This window comes from Coturnix japonica, chromosome 23 (genome assembly GCF_054131305.1).
Source record: "Coturnix japonica strain WE chromosome 23, WE-NBRP24, whole genome shotgun sequence".
Lineage (NCBI taxonomy): Eukaryota > Metazoa > Chordata > Aves > Galliformes > Phasianidae > Coturnix > Coturnix japonica.
The window spans coordinates 8315549-8335447 of NC_140685.1; the positions used below are offsets into that span (position 1 = coordinate 8315549).

The following is a 19899-nucleotide window of genomic DNA, read 5'->3' on the forward strand; positions in this document are numbered from 1 at the left end:
CTGCCTTCCCCCCATCACAACCCACTGCCTTTCAAGGGCTGATACGGGAGCTTTGCTTACAGTGCTCAAGGCAGCACATGCACTTAAGGCTAACAGTACACATTCACCCAACAATTCTGGTTGAGTATTTAATACACTGAATTTAATATGAAAGTGGTTGTTTGCAATGTGGGGTTCAGAGACCAGCTGTGTTAACAAAGAAAGCACCAAAAAACGTACCAGAAATGTGCTGAGCACAATGGAGGCTCAAACAGAACAGCAGTTTCCGAGGTCTGCACAGCTGATGGCACATACAGAATGCAGCGGTCACAGCCTGAATCTGAACATCTCCTTCTCTTTTTAACGTGGAAAAAAGGTTTTTAGTGCATGTAAAGGAACAAAACCCGACTGCTCTTATTTTTCTAACAGAAACACGTACGGTCGTCTCAGCAATCACAGCGTTCATAAGAGCTGCAGTGCAGTCAGTTGTGGAGACACCTCATGTACAGAGCAGCAGGTTCTCAGCAGCCGTTACGAGGCACAGGAAGATGAGGAGATAAAGGTGAGCACAGAGATGTCACACGGGCGCTGCTGGGGCCTTTCTGCATGCACACAAAAGGAGCAGACAAAACCATGGCGGCACATTTTATATTACTGAACTTTTATGTACAAAAGCCGATCTCAAAGAAAACATTTAATGTAAAAACAACGGTTCATTTAAACAACCGAATTTGGGTTGTTTCTGCTTTTGTTTCTTTCTCTTTAAACATCTATTGTACCATTCAAATTGCTTAAACCAGCTTACATGGTTACCTCCAAAGTCCCTCCAAGGTACATATAGAAAAGGCATCTTTATAAATAGAAAACAAAGGGGTTTTTTCAGCTTTTATTATAAATGGACATGACATACAAAGTTTACTGGACAGAAGTAATTTCATTACTGTTTTTTGGGGGATCACCAACTTTTTGTGCAAACAATGCTAGCCTTCTTTTAAGCATTAAGAGCATAACTGCTTAAGAAATGACATAAGCAATAATTCTAGAACTACGTCTCCCCTAAAATAGTCTATTCTTTTTTTACATATGTGCACAGCTTTAGCAAATTAAAGCCAGAGAGAAATGCTCGTTGTACTGCCCGGAGGCACCGTCAGAGCTCGCTAAAAACCAGAGCTGCCAGATCCAAGGAGTTTGTGATGAAAGCCGCAGTTTCCCTCTTTCCTATTTTTTGTACACAAAATCAGTGACTAAGAACTTAATACTGGATGACAAATCACATCCACACCATTAGTTAAATAGTCTCACAGTTAAACACATCTTAAAGGACCATCAAAATCAGTATTTACATTTTATAAATTTCTGAAGACACCATTAGAAAGCTTATATACCCCTTAAACAAACAGGGAGCTGCATCTCATGGTGATGGAATGAAATAAAAAATTAAAAATACCTGTATTTACAGCAGCATTGTTCCTTTATAAATAAAGAATATGAAAAATGCAATATTTTAAGGATAATAAAAAATTGAGGTGATGTCACTCAACCACAGTGCTTGCTGGAATAAACCCTTCGGTGCTGATACTGTACCAGTAGTGAAACCACTTTCCATTGGAAAAAATCTGTAAACGTATGCATAAAATGTGTTAACAGCAGTGCAAAACTGCTCAAATATAGTTTAGTCAGCATCTTAGTATCTGTATTGAATACAATACATCACAGAATACTTGCATAAGAAGTGCAACACATTTTCTGGTCCAATTTTACAGTGCATTTTTCCCTCAAGAGTGGCATCTCGAAAGCCAAAGCTAAACCATCGGCCGGGCCCTGCAGTCTGTGCTCGGGCAGAACAGCAGGCGTGAGCTTCCGAGGAAGCCCTTGGTGTCGTGCCCACAGACAGACCATGGGAGCGTTAGCATGGCACACTGCAATGCAGAGCCCCATCCAGAGCTCTGCATCGGATCGTTTGTGTAGCTGTGTAAATGCGTACTAAAAATTAGAAGAGGAGCTAATGTTCAAGTTTTAAATGGTACACTGTGTGATCAATACATCAGAATTATCCATGAAAACCAAACTGCCGGTAACCTCAAAAAGCCAAGGTGGGACTTCACTGTGTCTGCAACATGAAAAGCCAACATCTTTCCAAACAGGCACACGACAAAGGAAGTGCTAAGTTTGCCAACTTCAACGTTTTAGTGTAACATACATTTGTCATTACCATCAATTCATAAATGATTTCAAATGCAAGGATCGAGGTTAAACTTTAAATAGTGAGACGTTATTTCCACAAAAAAGCTAACTGGAGAATTTCTAAATAAGAGAAGCAGAAACTGTATCCCAAACCCCTTCCCCCGACGTTTCACAACTTCATGGTAGGAAAAACAGCCAGATACAGATGCAAAAATCTTAATATAAAAACTGTTTTACATATATTTAAATTATGTAAATTCCATAAAGTTCTTAAGACACTAATTACTAAAATTACAAAAAGATTTTCATATTGCTCTTCATGCTCAAACTCTTAGAATATTGTCATTACATCACCAAAACCGATATACATGTAGTACTTGCATAATTAACTGAATAGAAACCCTGTTAGAACAATATCCTTGTTGAAATCATTTATTTCCATCCAGCAGTGCCTGTTTGGAATCTGTATTTTTTTTGTGTGTAACTCTTTATAGAGCTCATGCACCCTACAATGTCACTTCGATGCTTGTCCGTTGTATGGAATTTCACTTCTGACTTCAGAGCTTTTGTTTCTTGCTCTGTTTTGTGACACCTGAGATGCTATCCATTTCTGAAACTCTCATGTTATTTTCGCTGTATCCGTTTGTTGTCCCGCTCTGCTCCTCAGAAGATTCCTCATCCATTGGGGAGGTCGATTCTCCTTTCTCTAACTTCTGCTGCATCTCTCGGAGCCTGGCAACAGCTTTGTCTATTGACATTATGCTGATGAGGTTAAAGTCATGCATGCTGACCAGATGTAGCATAAAGTTTCGACACAAGTTCTTCTTAATTATTTTTTGTCCGTAATTTTCGACAAACAGCATACAGGCATGATTCATTTGATTGTCAGCGATAAACCTGCCGAGTTAGAAATGAACAGTTATACAAGTACGCCACATTTTCATAACCAAAAAGATACACAGGATGAACCATACTGTAGGATAACTGCCTGGACTATTCTAATGTACCATCATTTGCAGCTTAGTTGTTTCCAAAGCTGCAGCACTACGAGGCACAAGAACTTTTAAACAGAGCTACAGCTTCCTACCAAACTGCCCTTCCACAATCCCTTTCTAAGCACCGAATTTAACGTGCTTAGTGAGTTGCAACGCAAAACAATCAACCAAATCAAACCAACCTTTCTGTATCAAAATTAACCTTACAGTAACATACCCGTGCTTCATAACATGAAGATTCCATAATTTCATCACTTCTTTCTCTCCTTCATTAACATCAGAGAATTCTTCAATTTGCTGGAAAGATAAAGAAAGGAGAGAGAAAAAGGACAGGAGAAGGAAAACGTGAGAACTGCATGTATGCTACAAGCAGTGAAAGGTACACACAAACAATTCTGTGCCCATCGCCTACACAGCAGAGAAGTAACTACTGAAAATTCAACAGCTGCAGTCAAAAAGGTGAGAATAATGTTGGATCACAGAGTGACCTGTGATCAGTTCTTCCATATTATATACACAGTGCTGTATTCCAGGGACAGCACCATCTCTTTGAAGGAGATGGCCACAAAGTGCACAAAACTTGCTAGGACTCGCATGAACTGAGCTGGTGCTGCAACCAAAGGCAGGAAAATACTTTTTTACATCACTGCTGGCAGAGCACCACAACTTTCTGCTTACTCTCCAAAGTGAACGCATAATTTTCACAATGGATGCCCTGTCTGTTCCCTAAAACAACCACAGAGCACCACTTAAAAACCACAATCCACCAAAAACAGCTTTGAATTGAATAATTACAGTAATGGTTTTCTCTCGTAGCCATTCAGGGTCCTTTTCATCCTCACTATCTACTTCCATTTCTTGTGGACGGAGAGGTAAACACGTGTCACTGTGGAAATATAACCGATTGTGCCCACTGCTGTACGTTCGCTGCTGCTCTACTTCTCCATCTTCAGATTCCAGAAATTCAGACATACTTGCTTTCGTACGCTTTGGCCTGGCAGAATGAGAAACATTCACTGCTTTCAACCATTAAATCAAACACACAAATACTATTGATGGCAGTTAATACAAATTCTTCTTTTAAGCTCTGGTTTGCAAAACTAACAGTGTAAAACCCCCCATTGAAAAAAAGGAAAAGCAAGCCAACCCGTCACCCCTTCCCCAAAAACTACATTAACTTTTGGGGAAGAGTAGTTTTAGGACAAGGCTGTTAAAAAAAAATTACCTCACGATGACAAGAATGCCTCCACAGATGTAAAACCACAGATAAAGATACCGTTCCTCAACATCTCATTTAGTCAGGAACAGCTGTACTTTAATGCTGGTAAAATTTATCACTGTTAGCACGCAGCTTTGGACTCACAGATCTCAGCCACGTGCTATATTACACAAGTATGAACAGACTTGCTTTTCAGTCTCCCTACCTGCATACGAGTATGTGTGTGATAGGAGTTCTTTTGACTGGTCCATTGCGACTGAAGGCAAATCCAGGCTGACGATGGATATCCTGCGGGTTCCCCGCATACGAGCCATCATAGCACTCATTGATCGACACATCTATCCTAGCACCTTTTGGATGATACTGAAACAGATCATCACAGGCCTATTTAGCAGCACATCAGGATGTTTAAACAACTGACCTTCCCAGTTCCAAATACCTTAAACAACATCCTATCGATAAGCTGACGTAGCTCTGGTTCCCCTTTACACCACCCAAGTAATTTTTAGCTTCCAGAAACAAATTACACTAAAGCTCTGCACTATCTCACTGCTTCACAAGACAACACTCAGAATATATATAAATATTAAATTAAGTACAACAATAGTAAAAGCTTGTGCTTAACAATAACGCTAGAAATTAGAACTAGCTAAGGAGCAAAGTTTGGGGATAATTTTCTGAGCAGAGGAATCCATGAAACAACTACATACATACGTAACAAAAAGAAAGCAGATTTTATCTCCAGGATCACATTGGCAGGACTTTACCAGGATGACTGAATTTAATACCAATTTAAGATGTTTACTGCCTTCTTAAAGCTTCAAGAGCCTTCCAACCAAATGTAGAAGACATTGCTTCTTACAACAGAAAAAGAATATGCTAATGCAAAAGAGGCACCTGTTGTAAGAATGCAGCCCACAACTTTTTGTTTCTCATTTGAAAGGTCAACATGCACGCAATTTCATGTTAAGTCAAGTCAAAGGAAGCTGCAGTAAACCTGTAGATACAGTCCTCCAACTTAATTGGCTAGCAACAAAGTCACTGCATCACATAATTTGTGACAAGCTGTACATTGTTTCATGCCATTAAACTACCACGATGCTACTTACAACATAATTAAAGATAAATCTGCTGTGACAAAGTTTAAGGTGTTTGAGTAAACTATACAGTTTCCGACAGTTCAGTGTGCACCATGGGCAATGCAAGTCATCTCGGGCTTCAGTCTGCTGTCTTGTGTTGTTGTTATAAAGGAACTGATGCAAACAAAGAAAAAAAACAGTGTTAGCATCAAATGAATTTCATTCGATCTCCAACCCCAAAACAAATTTCAGGAAATCTCTACAGTAAGTTTTTGGGATCACCAGATCAGCTTACTTTACTGAAAAAAAAAATGGTATTTTGAGGATTCCCTCCCTCCATATGGAGACCACGGCTCCCTTCCCAGATGTCCACTTTGGAATATGTCAGACATAGCCCCAAGAAGATTAATTTTTCTAAAACAGTGTAAGAAGAAACATGTGGACTGGGTTCTCCTTTGTAAATCTGGGACCTTTTATGGCATCCGTTAAGGCAACAAAACAGAGAGTTATACAGCCAGAATTGAACCTTTCACCCTATTCAGGTACAAACATCACAATCCCTCACAGTATTTACATTTCTACCCACCACCACCCAACTTATTTTCAGTACCTGGTAAAATATTCGCAACTTTTGTCGAGGTTCATTTAAAACATCTCTCTCTTTCCTTGTTTGAAGGTCTGCTGGCAAGGATTCTTTCACAGCTGGAAAAAAACCACATATATAAACATGCATTTCAGTTTAGGGTGAAGTGGAAAAGATGAAGTTTATAAGTAAAGTATACTTTAAAGATAGAAGTCAGCCTTACTTTAATATTCTTGTACAAAGAAACCTTGAAACACAGAAGTCCTAATCAGATGATTATTCAGCACCGGAACTGAAGTTTCCTTACCTATAGTCTGAGTAGGTTTAACAGAATTGGGTTTGTTCTCTTGAGGGAGGCTTTCAGAATTCCTTGTTGCAAGAGGCTTGGCTATAGGAGCCGTAGACTTATCGTTTGTGTCTCCTGTCCAACGCAGAGTAAACTGAAGTGTAGGTCCCTGAGAAAATGTTTCAAATGGAGGCAACCTCTGACAGAGGGAAAAAGAAAAAAAGAAGCAAAAGCAAAACTCCCTTAGAATGAGTCTTAAAACCAGCCAACACGCGTGTTTTTCTAAGACAAATGAAAAAATCATTGAAAAAAATAATGCTGTACCTACAATAGTTGCTAACATCTGCTTGACTAATGATCCAGTGTAGCCAAAGCTTTCCTAAACCAAGAGCTCCATTTAAACTTGTTTCCACACATTCTGAAACAGAGGTACTGTTGCTTTTTTAGCCTATTTCAATTTCAGATCAAAAGCTGCTGCACTTTGAATTATTTTTCGCCTTTATCCAGAACACTGAAAGTGAAGACAAATCTTTCAGCTGCTAAAACAACCCATACCTTCCCATCAAGTATTGTTTCCCATGTTGCTCTTTTCTTACTGATGGGACACTCTTCCATTTCCTGCATGGCCACTTCATATTCCCCATCCAGAAGCTGCAATCGTCTGTCAATGAGAAGCATGTCTTGTGAGTAATTAATGTCTTGTGAGTAATCAAACTTTTAATTTTGTTGTTTGCTTATGAGAATGTAAAAATACGTCACAGTAATGAACTTCCCATGAAACTAAATGCATATTTCCAGGCAAATTTAAACGTGTGCTTTGAAACCTACAGATAGTAAAACTAAGATCTTACTGTGTCTCCTCAATAAAAGCGCAGTAAGAGGCAGCAAACAAATTAAAAAACAATTTTAAGTTTAGCATTAAAAAATCTCTAATAATTAATAGATGCAAAATTTTCTTTGGAATTATTACCTGTTTTTATCAAATACAGTCATTTGTGCTACAAATGTCTTTTCTCCATCTTCACGATTTGATGAATTCCTTTTTCTTCTAGCTGGAAGCTCCTCATTGACATCTGCACATAACAAACATGGCACTCCGTTATTATGAAGGCACAAACTTGAATAACAGAGTTACACAGTTATAAAATACTACTGGCTGTTGATTGTGTCAGATGTATTTACAACAGAATAACACGGTATTTAATGAACAGCTAAACGTCAATGGGAAAAGCACTTAGCAGCACAGCAATCATATCTTAGATATGTTTGTGTGTATTTACAGCCCAGTCATATTACTGTTAGTATAAAGAAACTTGGACTTGGCCTTCATCCTTTTTAGTTAAAAAACAGTAAGAGAAGGTTTGTATCCTATATGCAATCTTCAAAGCTACAACATTTGTGATATGACACCTTGATAAGACTTAAAAAATTAAACATTCTATAAAGGTATTTACTGGATAATCATTTCATTTTGATGAGAGCACCCACAGCTGAGTCAGCACTGACCAGTGTTAATGCAGGCCTAAAGTCAGTTCCAGAGAGCGCAATGACATTATTCCCCTATCAGCACTGCCTAACACCATCACACATTAATACGCACTGGTGTTAAATTTACACAGAAATAGAAACAGTTTCTAGCTAAAAGCTATAGTTCAGCCCTATCGTGGAAATGAACGAAAACAAGTGCAAGTCAGTGCAGTCACTCATCTATGACTGCCTCCCCCACTGCAGATCACGACAACTACAAGATAAACCCTCATAAAATAATACTTAAAGGCTGAATTTACCAATGTTTTCATTAGTCTCGCCATTAATCAGTCCATTAAAATCTCTTCTTCCTGGGCGAGTTACTCTGAATAACAATGAGTAAGACTTCACCATATGGCTGTTGCTTGGTTCAAACTCATTGCTGGAAACTGCAAGTGATGGGAAGTTGCCTGGTTTGATTTGACTGAGGTCTGGGTTTAAAGGCACCTGCTTTTTACCTGTAGGAACCTGTCTTATTGGACAACTGACATCCTGTAGGAAAACAAGAAAGCTAAGGTTTAGGTTTTTAGAATACAAAATTAATTGACATCAATTGTTAGAAATTATAAGTTACGAATTGTGCTGTCATCTTTCTGAAAATAAGCCTTGTCACAAGGGTAAACAACAACAGAAGGACAATGCCAGCTTTTAAGTGAAAAATACACTTCAAAGCATACATAAAACTGGCAACTTCCAGCAGCAACCATCTTTCTCTAAATGATTAAATTAATACTAGCATGAGGCATTCTGAAAAAGCTGAAGAACAGTCATTAATGCTAATTTAATTCTGTTTACTTAGAGAAATGAAATGTTTTGGTTGTATATACATTCTAAGGGCTTCCTATCTTCTCCTTCCAATATTACAAAGTGCACTTATGTACTATCAGGGAGATAAAGTCCCACTTTTCTAGGATTTATTATATTCAGTATCTCTCAGATAGATCATGGAACACTGTAAAATATTGGCAAAACAAGGCAGGATGGCCTAAGCATGAAATTTGCAACAAAACATACTTCAAAATGTTAACTCTTAAAAGCACACCAAAACAGTTCAATATTCTTAGGGAAAATATACAGAGTTCTCACTCTGACTTTTCCCTTTTTTGTTAAAAATTATGGTGTGCATTACTGAGCCACCCATAGCTGTGAGGATGATCTGTCAGCTGGTGTGGAACAGCTAAAAAGAAGATACATGATTCATAGTAGCTAGAACCTCCACTAACTGAGATGGTCAATGCATAAATGCGGGTACAGAAAAAGCAATGAAAGAGATGAGACTTGGCAGATGAATTGGAACTTCCAAACAATTACAACTTCCATGTCATCTGCTAGCTTTAAGAAGCATAGAGGATTTTAAAATATTTGACTGCCAACAGAATTAATGGTTTGATCCAAAAAGTGAAAACAGAGGTGAGGCTGAAATCCAGAATGAGCAAGTATGACTTACAGTAAGTGAAATTCAATGAAAATAAGGTGGAATGCCTTTGAAAAACTTCCAGTTATTTCTCAGGGAGCAGAGGAACAAAAGATTGATGTATTTGCTTCTGAGGAATCTTCTATTTAGTCAACAGAAAACAGTTTCTATTGATGAGTACGTAAGCACTAAATTAATCTCAACAGAAACATAATTTCACCCTTAGCTTCTTACATGGCAGAGTTAAATAGACATTCCAGAATCACATCCACCTCTGCTCTACCACACGTTAATGGTCTGTCAGACCACTCCTACCTTTCGCTTCTTGTGGCAGACTTTCACAAGCAGTACTTCCAGGGTTACAGAATTTTGTTCATTCTCTGAGTTTTGTGATGGCTTATCTAAAGAGAAAAGAAATATTCTAAGTTCTGAACCAGTAAAAGAACTGTTTGATGAAGTAAATCAATGTGAATATTTTTTAACCATAGCTACAGTCAGACACAAAGCTTCCAGTTGATGCTAAGTGTCAATTCTTCCTGTATTTCTACCAAATTCCCACTTTAGAACATATCCTATTCACTATTTGCAGATTAAAAACATCAGCAAAGTTGACCAGTAACATTTAAGAGTTGAACACTTACTCTTGGTTTCCCTCTTGAAAATAATTCTAACTTTTGTCACAAAAACAGAACCATGGAGTTAACAGTTACCATGGAGTTTCGAAATGTGATCTTTCTGGATCAATTATGTGTTGGAATTTAAGTTGCATCAGGCCACACCTTTATTTTACACTACTTTGCTCTTACTGCTGTCTGCCCTGAGTCCTCCTCTCTCATGGTTTCCCACCCAAAAATCTGAAGGCAACATGTACCACAAAGTATCTAAAGGCAGATACAAGTGATGTCCTCAAATTTCAGAAGCAGAGCATTCCTGATCAAGCTAAGAACTCTCAGAAGGACCTTACAGCTCACAATTACATGCTGATGGAAATGTAGACAGCTGCAACTTGAAATTTCAAGCCTCTTTCTGAACAGATCCAGTTAAGCACAAAATGGTTTGAAGGAACAGAAAAGCTTCCAGAATAAAGTATAGAACCTGCTATTGGATTGGAAGTAGCTTTGACACCCAAAGAGTAATATGTATTACAGAATATTTATAAATGAACAAACAAACCAGAAACACCGCTTAATTTTCATGTATCAACAAGTAATATTTGTCAAGGAAGTAAAAAGGCAGGGAATTTACCAGTGCCTACAGAGCATAAAGCATGAACTTCTGCTTCCATTATGGGAACAGAACCCTTCACTGTGGTCAGGGAAATCCAACATTCTGATTTTGAGAAGTAGTGCCAGTAGTAGACAGATGATGAAATGATCGCAAGTCACTAATAAATGATCGCAGTCACTCTCAGTCTCCGACGTGACTTTGCCTCATTTCTGGGCTCTACCTGATATCATTTGTTCACACACTTTGGGGGCAAAAAAAGAACTACACAATCAGAGCACTGCATCTGGTAACCAGTTCCAGTTTCGGAGTTCTGGGGATGGTGGGCTGTTTTTTTAACCATACTTCAAAGACACAGCTCCATAAAATCTCTTTCCTCAGGAACTTTTTCCTCAAGGTCTATTTCAAGGTTAAATGGATGATGGAGAAGTCACTGTTTTGTCTAGAAACCTGGAGGGCTTATCTGCTTAACACTGCAAACACACTAAAACACATTCACAGCTCGCACTGAAGTCCTGTAACTAATGGGAAAGATAGAGAATAAATACGTTAAAATCTGCATCTAAGCAGCAGTTTGTATCACATCATTCAAACATTCCCCTCAGATCTATATGAATTTCAAACCTGTACACATGAATGGTGTAATTAGTGAAGCAAACATACCATTTTTATGGAAGAAACCAGTAAACGTAAGTTGCAAATGAGCAGACAAGCTAAACAGAAAAGAGAAAGGATATGTTAGAACAATAAGTGGTTTCCCACACAGCAGCCCCCACTCACTGTTTCAGGACAGCTCTAACCATAACAGAGTCCTTTCCTTTAACTGCTTTGAAACTGCTTGGAAACAGCTCACATTAAGTTGCAGTGGGTGCAAAGCTACAGACCAGTCTTCTCTTTACAGACCAACTCTTATGACTTGACAGTGAGAAGAATGCGGGGAAGGCAGGGCTTCAAAAGGGTGCTGTGTGAAGACTTGAGATGCTGCTATCACAGGCACATGGGTGTTCCCCAGGCATCTGTCAGCACAGGTCAATTTAATGGAAACTGCCTAGAACCAATTTGTTTTTTTTCCCCACACAACAATGAACTTAAGAAGGGCAGGCATACAGTTGTATAAACCCTCAATAGTACAACCAGCACACATCACTCACTGTAACAATTTGGAATCTATGTTTCAACAGCAGAGTATCTGCTGACTATCACCTTAATTTTGTCAGTCAAAAAGCCTTTCAGTTTAGGATATACACATGCTCACCCCTACAAACACACATTTTTATATATGCACGATGGTACCTGTGAGATTCTTGTTCTCCCTTCATTTTCTCTACTTTTGACAACATATCATCTACTTTGAACGTTTTCCTGTAAAGAAACAGGAAGAGCATAGTTTGAGTATAGTCACTTTCCCCACAATATTTAAAGATGTATTCAGTCTGAACTTTGACTTGATTATTTATCAGAACTATACATGTAATTTTAGCCTTCCATTTACAAAGAAGCCCTTTTTTGGACATTTTTAGCTGCAGTTGCACATCAGTGTTATAGGAATACAACCGTAATACAGCTTTTCAAGCAGTAGCAACATAGCACAAATAATTAATCAGATCTTTCATAAGTAATGTGATTGCTGATAGGAAGTGCCTTTGAACAGCATGTTAAAACCTTGCTATGAACATGTCTAATGGCATCCCAGCTTAGCTCAAAGAAAATCCTCCTGCTTCAGTGACAGTTCAGACGATCAGATGCACTGAAGTAAACTCTCCAGTCATTGCTATTTTTACCTTGACCAAATCATGAAAACCATTTAAATCCCAACTGAACAAAACAGTTAGAAACCTAAAGGTAAAAGATTTCACCTCCACAAAACTGTGTTAAGTAGACACACACACAAAGCACGCTGGATTTTGAGCCTACTTATGGAGCTCATTGGAAATGCAGGGGAAAACCACAATGGAATATTATACAGAGTAATCACTTTAAAACATTTCAATAACATCGGTCTCTGTGCTTCTATATTCTGCCTGTTTACTGCATATACACCATTTAATAGCCATTGTTAAATGATGTTCACACATGAACATTAGTTACTCAATAGTTTCTGGAATAATGTTTTGATTTCTCTTTATAGGAAGATTGATGTTTGGACCTAGAGGCCAACAAAGAGCTCAAAATCAGTGAGGGCATCCCTCCTTCGTGTCTTACACCAGTGACTGCTGCAGCCTGCATGTAATACAAGCATTAACAACTCAAAAAGAAGAATGACACGTTTCCAAATGTCACAGCCAAGGTAGGCAAAATAAAAGACAAAATCTTTCAGAAAAAAGTATAAATGGCAACAGCAAAGAAACACAACAAAACCCATTAAATCAAATTTGCTGCCTTTGAAGTTAACTTCTAAGAGCACAAGGAAGTACTGCGTAACTGTTTTCATGCATGAATAAAGAACAGTCACATAAGTGACAAAACTGAGCTTACAGCAGCCCTTCACACCTCGGGTTTGTAAGGCAGCATTACTTGTGGTACAAGGATGCTTTTACATATTCCTCTCATCACCCATCCTTACTCCTACCCAGTCAAGTAATAATTAACAAAGTATTAAAAGTCACATCATAGCATGTCACTGCCCTGCCAATAAATAAAAACACTCCATTATCAAAACACTGTACGGGAAGCATTTGTTCCAACTACATCATTTGGTTGAATATGAAAGTAACTGACCCACAGGCCAACAGCCCATTTCAATCTTCCGTTCAGTATCACTTTACCAAAGCACGTAGCCCAAGCTGAGATGTGCTCATGAGCTACTGCCTATCAGCATCTCTCTGTATTTGAAGCATCCTGGCAGTTACAAAACTAGTCTCCAGATTAAACATCCACCAACAGCAAGGGAAAATTCCTTGGTAAAAATATAGTTGTAGATCCCTACTTCCCATTGATAGACTTTGTCTGGCATTTTTCTCAGATTACTGTAGGGCTGGTTGTTAGAGATGTGGAGTGATAATCATTATTGTAATAGTTAATTTGCATTAGTTTGGAGATAACTTCATTGTATTTTACATAAAACACTATTGATCAAAATGGCCATCAAAACAATGATCAGGAATTTAAGAATGACAAAGTTACTAAGTCTTAGAAAGGCATCTATTGTAAATGTCAGTGTGAAGAGACCAATGATGAGCTCCAGGAGACACCTCTTTGCAAACAGAACTGGCCCAACATTTTTACCACGCTGAAACAAGGTACATCAATGTTTCCAAACAAGCCCCGATAAGATGTTCTGCTCTAGTTTGGGTATTTTCCCACTTCTAAAACCTCTTATGATTGAAATGGCTGCTGATCTGTCAGTCATGGATCAAAACCCAACCTAAAATCACAGTTCTGGAACAGAGCACCATGGGCACTAAAATAACTCAGTGTGTTTCAGAGACAAACTAAGTGTTATTTGTGCTGCTGAAATGGAACTGGGGTTGGAAACAGTGGACAACACAATATGCATGCACTGTATCAGTTGTTTCCCAGCAACGACAGCAAACATTCACAGAAACAGAGTAAGATTCAGGTAAAAGATCACATGCATTTCAATCAACTATAAATTAAAATAAGTACTAAGCAAGAACAGCTTCCTGTTGCACAATTCTAGTTTAAGAAAAAAAAGCAAACAAGAACCACCTAAACACTTGTTCCTTCCAGTTTGCCTCTGTCCTACTTTAAAAGATGCAAACAACCCACTTTGGCAACATCTATAAGAAAAAGCAGCAACTTCAAGAAACAAATCTGATCAAAAGATGGGGTATGTTCAAGCAGTGTCAGTCCTGAAGCTGTGGGTTATTGATGCCATTGTAATAAAATAGCAAGAACACTGAATTAAACCCAAGTGACATGAGGATGCTAAGTACAGCCTTTAGGTTGATTTTAGTGGCACAAATGTTATTGCTCAACAGATCATTGAAAAGTTACCCTGCTCAGACACTAAGCATAAAGCAGAATTGTCTGCAAAATCGGCAGTTTCTTATGTTCATTATCAACTACTTCTGTGCCACAGCAACTGATACACAGTGAGAACTTCCCTGTTGACCTGTTCAAGCTCCACAAAGAACTCCAAATGTAGCAAAGGAGTTTCTGTGAGAGGAAAAAAACTGAAGGGGCTTTGCTGTTCTACAAACACCAACAGGTGCACTTCTCCTGCTGTAATATTTATGTATCTTAAAGGCTGTTGACATGCAGCTCTAACACCTCATGTGGCAACATCAAAACTGAAGCCCATTTCTCAGATACATGCAGTTCAAAGCAAACTTTTTAAAGCACTTGCTGGATCTTCCGTGCAATGCTACAAATTAACCTCATTTGTTTTTCACCTGGTTAACATAGTTGCAGGAAGGAGCACTGCTTCTTTCTAATCCCAAATAACAGAAGAGGGTTTTGCTTCTTTAGTTCGTTTGATTTTTTTCTATTTTCTTTTTAAAAATGCGTTCAGGTCACAGTTTAAATATTCATGATTAAGCATCACCGATTTCTTAAGCCCAGATGCTGAACAGCTTTTAATTAATTTATTTACTTTTAAGAAATTCAGTCCCAAAGCTCAAAGCAGACGCGGCTCATTCCGTGAGGATTCTGCAGTCCCCACTCTGCAATCCCCCCCGCAGCAGAAATCACAGCTATGAAAATCACACACGCTTTGCATGGCAAAATAGTTCTTTGGTTTTAGATCTAACTGTAAAGTGATGATCAAATTGAAGTGAGTAATTAAGATGACTTTTTAAAATAATTGTTTTACCTTTTGATATTTGTTCGGGAGTTTCTGTGGGACATGTAAGTAAGAGTTCTGTGCAAAAATATTGGCTGCGGAAAAAGAAATGAGAAAGGTTAACATGCTTTATTTGCTTGCCACGAGTCCAAAGTAAAAGAGTGATAAAAACCCGATTACTCACTGCTATGAGATTCCGGGTACGTAGAAATCTGTATATCTGTGTTGGTTCTGAGAAAAAGAAACAGGTATTATCCACCGTGCCTTAAACCTCTACAGCAACAACAGCCTTTAACGATGCGACAGAATCCCACTTAACTCATTATTTGTTTTTAACGATGATCACAGAAGTGGCAGTTTAAGCGCTGCATCATGATGTCTAAATAACTCCGAGTAAACAAGTCATTATTCTACCTACAGTAAAACACAAAGTGCCTTCTTGTTTAAGCTACCAGAAACCCTTAGCAACGACTGCTCCTTTCCTGCAGAACAGCTTCTTACAGACTTTACATCACAGGAAGGCAGAAAGAAGGACCCAGACACAGCGCAATTTGGTGATGAAGAGCTGAGTTTTCTTTGCCGACTTAACGATCATGTCTGATTTTTCACCCTGGCCAAGGCACTGAGGTCACTTACACAAGGTGCCAAAACAAGAGCAGGGAGCAACCACTGACAGTGACACATTACAGATGGTTTAAACGAAGAAATTAACTTCAAAATCCTTAATTACAAATTGGACCAGAAAAAGGCTGGTTCTGGTAAAGCAGCAACTGTTCCAAAGTGATGATGGGTAACAGAGCTGACGTGAAAGTGCAGCACTGTCTGAAACACATTTAACAACTGAAGTTCAGAAGATCAAGACTTGCTTACAGAAAAGGGGACCTACAGTTGAGTTTTAACCAATTAAGTTAGATCGGGATGAAAAGGTTTGGATCGGGTCATGTCTATACTGAAAAGTACTCATTTTAGAATGAAATGGAAGTCACCTTCATTAAGTAACGCCAGCAGGAAGCAAGTGACTCGGTAAAATAAATGGAGAGCAGCAAATGCTGGGTGCCTGCGCTAAGGCTGCTAGTGCTTCTCACACAACGAAACCAAATATATATACATATATATATAGAAAGAAACACAGTATTTCACTCTTCTATCACTGCAAAGGTCTTATTTTTAATCGCTGAAAACCTGGTTTTGATTTACAGAATTTTGATATTAGAAATGAAAAAGGAAAGCATTTATCTGAGCCTCATCCATTTCCAAAGATATGATTCAGTCTCGTTTCTACATAGATGAATGTAAGTCCCCAACCAACAGATCGTTAGAGAGGTGAGTTATTATTAAAGAGAAGGAAACCCTACAGCAATCCCAGTATTTTAGAAGCCCGATGAAAACCAATAAAATTCTGTTTAATGCGAGGTAGAAACTATCATCATTGGGATGTCTGTGTTTTGCAAGATAGTAAAAGAGGACATTAAATGGAAAGAACAGAAAAGAACCATCTCCTTGGGCTTAAAGTGAAAATACTGAACAGTTTTTGAAGAAACCCCTTAGTTCTTAGTCTCCAAAAAAATCTGTGATATCATTTAGAAAGGCAGGCAAACACCAAATTGTATTTATGATAATGTATGTAACTTAACGGGCAGATGCTGCTTCAACTTCAGCCTTCAAACAAGGCAAAGCCCATGCCACACTTCTCAGCCTGCCAGCACACATATGTTTCATTAGTCCATACTTCTCAGCAAAAGCCTAAAATAAATCTTTATCTTTTTTCCTAGCGTGTGACCTTGCGAAGGGACAAAAACACTCAAGCAGAATGTGATTCAGTGCTTGTCTATCAGGATTTCTTAACCTGCAATTTACTTCCTGCAGGTTCTCCACTACATCAACTCGCTGTGCCACATCCCGGCCCCACCTGCACGGCTCCTTTCTCTGACAGACGGGGCCACAGACACCGACCCCGTCCCCCAAAGCTCTGACACTGAGCTCACAGCTCCCGTCTGCTGCCCGACCTGTTCGCAGCACGGCACTTATCGATCAAACAGCTCCTTTACCAAGAGTGAGGTTGAAAGGACGCGGCACGAGGAAGGCTTTAAGACAACACGAGAAGCTCCAGCGCTTTATCAATCGCTGTCACTGTCTGTACAAGCGAGTGCGGGCGGTGACAGCACCGATCCCCGAACCTCATCGTGCATTTTGTGGGACACTGAAAACTTCCCTTCCTCCCCGTAGCACACCGTGCGCTTATTGCCGCTCTACGCTTTTGAATCAGATTCCCGTAAATAACTTTCCGCTGCCTCCACGGGGAATCGTCCCCACTCCCACCGCTGCCGCAGGGTGATGCCCGGCTCCCGAAGGTCAATTTCCAACACGCGATCCCAACCGGGGGACACTCGTTCCCAGACAAAGGGCCGCCCCGTACATCGCACGGCGCACCGTCCGTCGCCCCGCTCCCGTCCAGCGGCCCCGCAGCCCCGGGGGGCGCCTCCCCCGCCCCGTCGATGAAGCCCCGGCGGCCGCACCAGCCCCAAGTTCCCGGCCCCGCGCTTCCGCCCGAGCCCCGCCGGGCCCCCCGCCTTCCACGGCAGAGCCCCCTTCCCTCCCCCGAGAGTGTTTACCCCCGGAAGCCCCTCAGCTCAGCTCAGCTCAGCCCTCCCCTCCTCCTCCTCCTCCCGCCCTTTCTGCCGCGGCCCCGGCCCCGCTCCCGCCCCCGGCCCGGTGCTCACTCTCGAAGGCCTGAAGAAAGAGCTCGTGGTCGGCCTGGATCTGCTCCATCTTCGGCTTCTTCACGGGGGGCAGCGCGGCCGCCGCCGCCGCCGCAGCCGAGGAGGCCGAGGAACCGCCCGAGTAACCGCTTCCTCCGCTGCCGCCGCCTCCTCCCGCCGCCCCACCGGATTTACCGGCCGGGGCCGCCGCCGCGGCGGAGCCCACGAACCCTCCGCCTCCGCTGCCGCTTCCTCCACCTCCTCCTCCTCCTCCTCCTCCTCCTCCGCCGCCGCCACCACCTCCACCTCCTCCTCCGGCCGCGCCGCCGGCGGAGCCCGAGCTGGGCCCCGCGCCTCCACCGTGCTTCTGAGGAGCCATGGGCCCGGCCCCGAGAGCGGCCCGGCGGGACGGAGACCGAGCGGGGAGGGAGGGGGGGGGCGGCCGGGGCGGGTGGGCGAGGAGGGGGGAGGGGAAGCGCCGAGCTCCAACTCCTCTAAGTCTCCTCCGCTCCGCTCCCCTCAGCGCTACGACCAGCCGAACCCGACGACCACGACGCGCCCGCCTCCGCTACTCTCCCATTGGCTCCGAAGATGGCGCCGCAGCGTCCGATTGGCCGTGGCCGGTCCCGCCCCCTGGTGACGCACGGATGGTTCTGGAAGAGTTTGGTTGGTCGGTGCGTTCCGCCGCTTGGCGCTTCTCCCCTCCCCCTCCTTTGAACTGAATTCGCGGGAAAGGGCCGTGAGCTGCGGCGCGGGGCACGCTGGGTACAGCGGGACGCCTCCTCCCGCCGCCCGCAGCCAGACCCGGTGTCCGTCCGTTCCCTCATGGTGCTGTTGTTTCACTGTCCCCACACCCGCCCGTTGTGCCCCGTTCCCGTGAGGTGACGGGACCCGAGCAGCCCCGAGGAGCCGGCCCGGCCCGAGCCTGCTGTGTGTGGCAGCCGGCAGCGCTGTGTGGTAAAAGCGGCCGAGTTTGGTCGGAGCGCTGTGGAACATTCACCCTCAGGTGTGAGGGGAAAAGGAATGAGGCAAAACTGCACGGCCGTGTACATTTTGAGTTATATATATATATATATATGCATTCATTTCTGTGCATGCCCTTCAGTTCATCTTTGCCACCTTTTCACCTGCATCCTCTTTAGTTTTGTTTTAGTTTTTGTACCTTCAAAAAAAGTTATTAAAGATTACGTTACACACCTTATTACACACCTTATCCTGTTCATCGTCACAGTCTTTGCTTAGTATTCCAGTTTCTTGGTCATACAGTCATTAGGGATGGAAATGACCACTCAGATGGTCCGTTCTGACCTCAGTCTGTTCCCTGAGCTGCCCTGCTCTCCCCATCCTGCTCATTTGCTGCTGCTGAAAGTCACCTGCTGATGTGAGTGAGGTAAATGTGTCTTAATAATAAACCCAGTCACCTCCTGGTTGCAGTACTTTGCTGAGGACCTTACATGTAGCTTCTTATCTACCAAGGGACTTCTTGCCAATACTTGCATTGCATTGGGTGTCTGCCAGTCTTCTGACAGAGGCGATAGATAGATAGATAGATAGATAGATAGATAGATAGATAGATAGATAGATAGATAGATAGATAGATAGATAGATAGCAACAGAGCATCTTCAGGTGATCAAAGGCTGATCTTGAGGCCATTCACTGTGCTAGTCAACTCAGTGCAAGAAAGATTCCTGAATGTTGTGTGTCTACAACTGTTGTCCTTGGAAGCTGTTCACTGCCTGTTTTCTATCCCTGTTTCCTGCCTCAGCTGTTCAGGAGCCTCTGCTGCTCCTGGTGGTGCATCCTTCTAAATCTCAGAACCAGGAGGAGGAGCCAGAGGGCAACTTTCCAGACGGGAGTAAGAAAGATAATGAGGCAATTAATCTCTGGTGCTGGACTGAGACCTGACCGTGACAAGAGAAGCTAAGGATGAGGCTTTAGCCTTGAGTGTGGTGGGGCAGTGCAACA

At 41.5% G+C, this 19899-nt stretch overlaps 1 protein-coding gene across 1 annotated transcript; it reads right to left on the reverse strand.

Moving 5' to 3' along the window:
* Nucleotides 1-830: 830 nt before the first annotated feature.
* Nucleotides 831-18518, reverse strand: SUZ12 (SUZ12 polycomb repressive complex 2 subunit). Its single transcript, XM_015879612.3, has 16 exons — nucleotides 17955-18518; nucleotides 15419-15465; nucleotides 15265-15329; nucleotides 11784-11852; nucleotides 11154-11203; nucleotides 9582-9667; nucleotides 8113-8344; nucleotides 7296-7398; nucleotides 6881-6986; nucleotides 6347-6524; nucleotides 6067-6158; nucleotides 5487-5630; nucleotides 4583-4740; nucleotides 3954-4152; nucleotides 3376-3455; nucleotides 831-3060 (listed from the first exon to the last, which is right to left on the reverse strand). The coding sequence occupies exons 1-16, from the start codon at nucleotides 18310-18312 to the stop codon at nucleotides 2721-2723; spliced, it is 2307 nt and encodes a 768-aa protein (XP_015735098.1). The 5' UTR covers nucleotides 18313-18518; the 3' UTR covers nucleotides 831-2720.
* Nucleotides 18519-19899: the final 1381 nt, after the last annotated feature.

Coding starts and splice junctions, on each gene's coding strand:
- SUZ12 (XM_015879612.3), bottom strand. CDS start 18,312: ATGGCTCCTCAGAAGCACGGTGGAGGCGCGGGGCCCAGCTCGGGCTCC. Junction 11,204..11,783: donor GGAGAACAAGAATCTCACAG/GTACCATCGTGC, acceptor TTTTCTGTTTAG/CTTGTCTGCTCATTTGCAAC. Junction 6,525..6,880: donor AAACAATACTTGATGGGAAG/GTATGGGTTGTT, acceptor TCCCTCTGTCAG/AGGTTGCCTCCATTTGAAAC.